Source organism: Notolepis coatsorum (genome assembly GCF_963971535.1).
Source record: "Notolepis coatsorum genome assembly, chromosome: 19".
NCBI classification, from domain to species: Eukaryota; Metazoa; Chordata; class Actinopteri; order Aulopiformes; family Paralepididae; genus Notolepis; species Notolepis coatsorum.
In genome coordinates, this window is record NC_140183.1 from 25,032,421 (window position 1) to 25,040,651 (window position 8,231).

The following is an 8,231-nucleotide window of genomic DNA, read 5'->3' on the forward strand; positions in this document are numbered from 1 at the left end:
CGGTACTATGTGTGAAACCAGAGACATGGGGGACAGATGAGAGATCGAGACTCCTTGATGCTACCGTCTCACAGCACCCTCAGATACCCTATAGCGTGTGACTGCTCCAGCCGAGGTCACCCAGAGGTCGTTTAGATTTTTTGATATAACAATTCTCCCCCCTGTCCACTGGACTGTGTGACTCGAGCGTTAACCCCCGCCGCGCGCCCCCAATGAAAGCCGCATTCATTTCTCTCCTCGTCAGCAGCATTACAGCTGATCAGACCGGAGCGGGATCCAGCTGCGTGTGGGACCGTCTGAATAGTTAAGTCTTATTTATTGGTTTGCTCAGTGCGTGCCAGTCAGGAGGCCATGTCTCACAGAACAGACACACATCTGACTGCGACGCCGGAAGACAGGCACAAAGCAGACCGCCGTCATCAATGCAACACTGATGCTTTCAGAACAGGCACTCCGAGGGCCGGTCACAAGCCGAGCATGGGGTTTCTCGCGAACAATAGACACCCTCACCGCTTATCGCCCCCATCGTCTTCATCATTACAATCATCATCAGCGTACGGTGAGCCTCGGTCATCAGTCGGTATGACAACAGTGGGTTTTATTTTATCTCCACCCGCTCTGAGCAGCTTGTAGATCCGAGATAGACATCACACCGGGTCTCACACGCAGCCCGGTACCTAAATACAGGGAACACTTCTAGGAAAAGGTTGCGAAGCGAACATCATCTCAGCGGCTATTTGAGGGACCAGCGGTTTGGCTGTGGAGCGTTAAACCTCCAAGGTGTTTATTTCTGGGGAATTAATTGATCCTCCTCCAAACGTCGCTTGTTTATCTTTCCCGTTTGTGAACGTGTAACCAAACGATAAAGAAATATGCCTGTACAGTATACAATATGAAGTGATATTACTTTGAAATATACCTGTACAGAAGTGTAATTACTTTGAAATATACCTGTACAGTATACAATATGAAGTGTTATTACTTTGAAATATACCTGTACAGAAGTGTAATTACTTTGAAATATACCTGTACAGTATACAATATGAAGTGTTATTACTTTGAAATATACCTGTACAGTATACATTATTAAGTGTAATTACTTTGAAATATACCTGTACAGAAGTGTAATTACTTTGAAATATACCTGTACAGTATGCAATGAAGTGTAATTACTTTGAAATATATCTGTACAGTATACAATATTAAGTGTAATTACTTTGAAATACACTTGTACAGTATACAATATGAAGTGCAATTACTTTGAAATAAACCTGTACAGTATGAAGTGTTATTACTTTGATTTATCATACCAATCTTTTACTATTATGTGCCTTACTACTATGCTACTATAGGCCTACTTATATGTCTATACTACTATGCACTCAGAGTATAACACTCAAGTTCAACACTATTTGATGAACAATCGACCCAGAGCTGCCAGCTCCTTTGTTGTTCACAATTTGTAAGTCGCTTTGGATAAAAGCGTCAGTTAAATGACTAAATGTAAAAATGTAAATGTGGCAAAATGTCCTGATTACATAAAATCCTATCAAAAAACGACCTGTATGGAATTGTTTTAACCATTCTGTGCAAAATGAACACACGAGCACACACGCGTGACTGTTAACAACTGGTCTGGGGTTTATTTTACAGCTGAGAAAGACATGAAATGAAACAAACTAATCGGTGCTAAAAAGTTTTTTTTTTCCTTTTCTTTTTTACAATATTGTTGATAAAACATTGAAATTTATAGTCATTGTGCATCGCTTATTTATTTTCCACACCACGTCATGCATCAAATCGGATGCAATTATAATTAAAATCATTTCTGTAAACCAAGCCAAAGAAGCTAAATTTGTATTTGTATTTTTTAAAAAAGGACATTTTTTGTATCTCTACAGTATATATCTATATACATCCTCTGTTTTTCTTTTTTATTATTTTTGTATATAAAATGACAATATAAAAGTTAAAGAATGCACACACCTTTAGGTACAAAGAATGTTGTAGCTGTTTCAAATGGTACGATATGTCTTATGGAGTACTGACATTTCACTGGTAATCATTTACATGTAACGGACTGTTCTTTTTAACGGTTGAATAAAGCGACACAATCTTAGAAAGAGGGAGCTGTAACAAACCATACAACTGGAAAAATTGCTATAAGGTGATACTTCACATCAAGAGAAAAAATAAAAGGTTTTGGAGCAAACTTGCATACTGACGGCCATTCATTTTCACTGATTGACTTGTAACCAGAAGCAGCATTTCAATTGTTCCAAATGTTCACATGATGTGTTTTATTTTTCTCATACACGGACAGGTTTCTGAGCAGGCCATTCGTCATCAAAAAACATTGTAGTGACAGGAACTCAAAGGAAAAAAGGAGGGGAAATTATAATCCTTGATATTTTAAAATCAATCCGATTTTTGACAAATGCAGAATATTTCAAAACATGTTTTTTCTTTATTCTTTTTTACAAATAAAATAAAAAAAAATGTCTAAGGTGCTACTTCAGTCTTCCTGGGGAATTCTTCCATTCTTTTGATGTATACAATTAATTTTCACCTTCATATCAAGTATTATACAGTTTTTATTTCCCCAATTCATGTTTCACTCACCACTTTACTCACCATTGAAGCAGTAGTTATTTTTTTGCCATGAAAAGATTAAAATCTTGTGTTTAACCTTGATTCACTAAAATACATGCACAGATCAGACAAATAGCATATAAATACATTACAAAATAAGTGTTAAAAAAGCTTGGCAAAACAAAAAACCAATTAACATGGAAAGACATGGTCCAGTCAGGCAGTTGTCACAACAAAACAAAAATAATAATAAGACTGATTCTTTTTTTTCTGACGGCTCAGTTCGGGCCCAGTGCAGTAACTGTGAACAATGTTAATTTTAGTGCAATGAAATTCTGGTCAGATCCACAACTGTCAGTCTCTTCCCTATAAGCTCTAGACCCCCATTTAAACTTTCTCCAACTTGTCTAACTTGTCCAGCTTCTCCAGCGCAGTGACGTACACCAGGTGGTCCTCAGGGGACTTCCCGTGGGTCTTGCTGAGGTGTAGTTTGACCGCGTGTTTGCTGACGAATGTCCGATTGCAAAGTCTGCACTGGTAGACGCTGGAGCCTGTGTCGTCCTCTGGCGTGGTCAAAGCTGACAGGGGGCTGCCGAATGTCATTTTGTCCGTGATCACCTTTGAGACAGCCTGCTGCTCCCGTAGGTGTTCCACTGACAGTTTGGACAGGTCCTTCAGGCTGAAGCCCAGGTGGAACTCCAGGTGGCCGATGTAGCCGGAGGGAGTCCTGAACTGGGAGGCACAGTCGCCACAGAGGAACACGGGCTGGCACGAGTCCATGTTCTTCAAGAACTTGGTGCTCCCAGTTCGTCTCAGCTGATACTTGACGTTGGCCAGCCAGTGGGATATGGTGGTCATGGAGAGGCCGGTGAACTTACAGATGTGGACCCTCTCCTGGGGCCCCAGGTCAGTCATGGCGTAGCGGCCCTCGGGGGTCTCCCGCAGGCTGGAGGCGAACTGTGCCTGGAGGATGAGGAGATGCTGGGGGTTCCAGTTGGACTGCCTCCCTTTCCTCTTCTGAATAGGGGAGAGGTCCTCCAGGGCGTCTTCGAACGCGCTGCCGTCCGCGTCCGACTTCTCCGAGATGGAGGAAGGGGTGGACGACTTGGGCGTCAGCCTGCCAGTGAGGTTCTTCACCATGTCAGAGATGTCCATCAGAGCGTTCTCTCTCAGAGGAGACGACACTGAGTCAGGGAGAGACATGATGGGTTTGTTACCGTTGACACTGCTGCTGTGGAGCAGCGCGCTACTGCTGCTGCTGCTATTGTTGTTGTTGTTGTTGTTGTTGTTGTTGTTGTTGTTGTTGCCGTTAGTGTTGGGCTTGGTTTTTCTCAAGTCTATGGGCTGGTCGTTGCTCTCATAGAAGGGATAGCGGTTGATGGGCTCAGCTGGCTTGGCCTGAGGTGTGGTGTTGAAGGCTGGCTTGTCCATCATACTGTTGCTGATCTTGTAGAGCATAGACAGGGGGTCTGCAGCCGGGCTGACTGGCTTCGAGGCCTTGCCCAGGTGTGTGTTCATGATTGACTGGAGAGCGCTAAGGGGGTTGATGAAAGGCCTCTCTGGTGAGTGATCGGTGATGATGCCCAGACTACTGCCATTGGTTACCGGGGACCGGCGGGGTTCGGGACCGTTCTTCAAATGGCCTGGATCTACAAGGCTCTCCTTTGGCTCCTTCTTACAGACCAGCTCTGACTCCACACTCCCGGGGCTGCTGTTCCTCAGTATGGGCTGCCTACCTCCAGACAGGTCATTCGGAGAAGCCAAGAGCTCCCTCTGCTCTCTCAGTGCGGGGGAGGGGGATTTAACAGAAGACCCGCGCCGGCAGCGGTCCAGGCTCACCATCCTCTCCTCTTTCTCCTTCTTCACAGCCGCGGCCTTGCCCGTCACCTTCTCCACCAGCTCCTCCATGGCAGTGACGTTGTTCCTGAGAGGCGGAGAGGAAGACGGGCTCCTGGGAGAGTGGAGGACCGAGCTGGAGTCGCTCACCAGGCCCCGCAGCCCGCTGCTGAACATCGGCTGCATTTGGACGCTCTGCACCGTGGAGTGCAGCATGGTGCAGGAGGAGTTCTTCAAGGAGCCTGGGAGCTGGTAGGCTGCGTGGATGCTAGGGTAGCCGCCCCATGTGGGCGTGCCCGTCTGGGCCTTGGTGATGGCACTGGTTACAGTGTTCTCCAGAGACTTGAGGATATCTAACCCCCCTTTAGGGGCCTCCTCTAAGTCCTCCTCTCTGAGGTACTTATATGACGTGGCGTTTGTCTCAGTCTTCTCAGCCGGGTCCTCTTTCTCCTCTTTTATCTTCCTCTCCACTGGTTCACCAACTTGCATCCTCTCCTCCTCCCCTCCCTCCCGCTTTTCCCCCGAGCCAGAGGAGAGAGCGGGGGAGACGGGCTGGGACTTGACGGCGCAGGGGACAGGGAGTCTGGTGGTGGTCGGGGGCAGCGGGATAGACTGTATCTTCTCCTCCACCACCGGGTCAAACACCAGCTGTTTGCCCTTCTTGGAGGCGTTGTTGGTGACTTTCAGGAAGTGGCCCGTGACCATCATGTGGGCGGTGAGCTGCTGCAGTGTATCGTGGGAGCTCCCACACTCCATACATTTGAGGATTTGGGCTTTACGGGCCTCAAACTGCCACGTGTAGCTGGCGCCGTTCTGGTAGCCGTATCGGTTGTTAGGTGTGACATAGGGGTTAGCCGCTTTTGCGTCTTTACCGGCGTCCCCTATGTGGGATAAGTTACTAATATAGTCTGGGGAGCAAGGGGAGAGCATGGCATCCTGGAGAGCCCTTTTTTTGGCGGAAGTGGACACCAGTTTGGTGGCCAGCGCTGGCAGCGGTTCTTTGAGAGGCACTTTCTGGTAATGCTTGGTCTTGATCATGTGGACGCTGAGGTCCTGCAGGGACTCAAAGGAGTGGCCGCAGTACATGCACTTCAGCACCTTCTGGGCGTCCTCCTTGCCCTCCATCTCCATCAACGAGCGCTTGCGGGGTTTGGACCAGCGCTTCCCCCGGTCCTCCTCCTTGTCCTTGTTGTCGTCCCGGTAGTGGCCCGTCTCGTTCATGTGGACCGTCAGACCCACCAGCGTGTCGTAGGCGCCGCTGCAGTCTTTGCAGCGGAACTTGCTGGCCCCGGTGAAGACGGAGCCGTAGAGCTTGTTGTTCTGCCGGTAGAGCTGCACGGTGCTGAACAGGCTGGGCTCGGGCAACAGGTGGTAGGGGTTCTGCTGCAGAGTCTTGGCCAAGGCCGCCTGGTGCCAGTCGTAGGCCACGCCGCTGCCGTTACTGGCCAGCACGTTGCTGACCCCACTGACGCTGCTGCCGGTGGCAGAGCTGGCCACCATGCCGTTAGCATGGCCGCTCGTGTGGTGGTGGACAGTGGCGCCGGAGCTCCTTCCGTTATGGTGGCTGCTAGCGGTGCTCCCCTCGCTGCCGTGGTTGACGGTAGCAGCCGCGGTGGCAGAGACGGTGGGGGCAGCGGGGGCAGCGCTGGCCAGGACGCTGCTAATGCTGCCGGCCGCGGCGGGCTTAGACTTCATGATGTCCATAGCGATGCTGGACCAGGACGCGTCCGAGATGAGGTTTGCATAGACGGCCTTCATCTGCGCCAAGCTGTCCTGCAGGGAGAGGCCGTTGTTGTTGTTGGGGCGGAGGGGCGGAGCCGCCACCTCCCTCTCCTGACCGTCCCTGGAGGAGGTGCTCTTGAAGTCCGTGAGCCGGTCACTGGTGTCACTGAGCGGAGAGCCGTAGCCGGCGTCCGGGTTGGTGCCAGTGCTGAGCGGGGAGTCTCGGTAGCTGGGCGGCCGGGCTCCGTCCACGTCCTCCTCCTCCTCCTCGTTGCAGAGGAACTCTGTGTCCTGGCCGTCCAGTGACAGGCCGTCATCCTGCAAGTGCTCTTCCTCATCGTGAGGGGCCGCCTTAAGCTCGTCCTCCGGCCCGTACGCTGCGGCACAGAGAGAGAGAGAGAGAGAGAGAGAGAGAGAGAGAGAGAGAGAGAGAGAGAGAGAGAGAGAGAGACAAAAAAAGAGAGGGAAAAGAGGTCAGCTCGGTGAAATAAAATATTTAAAGCTCACTAACAGGACCCCTGTCAAAATAACATGGAATGAATACTCCATGATGGAAATATGGCCTTTTATTTGTGTGTGTGTGTGTGCGTGTGTGTGTGTGTGTGTGTGTGTGCGTGTGTGTGTGTCTGTGTCTGTGTGTGTGTGTGTGTGTGTGTGTGTGTGTGTGTGTGCGTGCGTGCGTGTGTCTGTGTGTGTGTGTGTGTGTGTGTGTGTGTGTGTGTGTGTGTGTGTGTGTGTGTGTGTGTGTGTGTGTGTGTGCGTCTGTGAGAGCCAGTGGTGAAAAAAGCCTCCAAGGGAAAGATAAATCACTGAGCTTCTGACTGTTGTCCTTTTCCCTTCCAGATCTGTAATTCCTCTCCTCTTGTATTCTCTCTCTCTCCCCCTCTCCCTCTCTCTCTCCCTCTCCCCCCCCTCTCTCTCTCTCCCTCTCTCCCCCCCTCTCTCTCTCTCTCCCCCTCTCCCTCTCTCTCTCTCTCTCCCTCTCCCCCCCCTCTCTCTCTCTCCCTCTCTCCCCCCCTCTCTCTCTCTCTCTCGTCCTCCGCTCCTCACATGCTGTGTTATGTAACAGACCAGGAGGGATGTGAGCAGAACCATCATTCTGAGATATCTTACAGTATCTTCTAACCCACGTTGACCCGCTGAGGGTCAGTATCCCTGCTAACAGGCCCGAGAAGAACCAGCTTAAACCATAAGGCCGGCTGTCATTTCATAAATGTTTTATTATTGTCAACATAACCCACGAAAAGACCAAGACATACAGCGTTTATTTTACTCTCAATACTTGTCCTACTCTCTCCTAAAATCATCTGTATCAGTCGCTCTGTCCCAGTCGCTCTGTCTCAGTCAGTCTGTCTCAGTCAGTCTGTCCCAGTCAGTCTGTCTCAGTCAGTCTGTCTCAGTCAGTCTGTCTCAGTCGCTCTGTCTCAGTCAGTCTGTCTCAGTCAGTCTGTCCCAGTCGCTCTGTCTCAGTAAGTCTGTCTCAGTCACTCTGTCTCAGTCAGTCTGTCTCAGTCAGTCTGTCTCAGTCAGTCTGTCTCAGTCGCTCTGTCTCAGTCGCTCTGTCTCAGTCGCTCTGTCTCAGTCAGTCTGTCTCAGTCAGTCTGTCCCAGTCGCTCTGTCTCAGTCAGTCTGTCTCAGTCACTCTGTCTCAGTCAGTCTGTCTCAGTCGCTCTGTCTCAGTCAGTCTGTCTCAGTCAGTCTGTCTCAGTCGCTCTGTCTCAGTCGCTCTGTCTCAGTCGCTCTGTCCCAGTCGGTCTGTTTCAGTCACTCTGTCTCAGTCACTCTGTCCCAGTCAGTCTGTCTCAGTCGCTCTGTCTCAGTCAGTCTGTCTCAGTCAGTCTGTCTCAGTCGGTCTGTCTCAGTCAGTCTGTCTCAGTCGGTCTGTCCCAGTCACTCTGTCTCAGTCGCTCTGTCTCAGTCAGTCTGTCTGTCTCAGTCGGTCTGTCTCAGTCGCTCTGTCTCAGTCAGTCTGTCTGTCTCAGTCGGTCTGTCTCAGTCGCTCTGTCTCAGTCGCTCTGTCTCAGTCGCTCTGTCTCAGTCAGTCTGTCTGTCTCAGTCAGTCTGTCTCAGTCGGTCTGTCT

General features: G+C 49.8%; 1 protein-coding gene across 1 annotated transcript in view; it reads right to left on the reverse strand.

Moving 5' to 3' along the window:
• Positions 1–1,661: 1,661 nt before the first annotated feature.
• The window catches only part of LOC311246284 (teashirt homolog 1-like), a 52,645-nt gene continuing 46,075 nt past the window's right edge, over positions 1,662–8,231 (reverse strand). Inside the window, exon 3 of the mRNA XM_084336423.1 lies at positions 1,662–6,527. Coding sequence (XP_084192549.1) covers positions 2,980–6,527 — 3,548 coding nt within the window. The 3' untranslated portion in view covers positions 1,662–2,979. The remainder of the gene's footprint in view (positions 6,528–8,231) is intronic.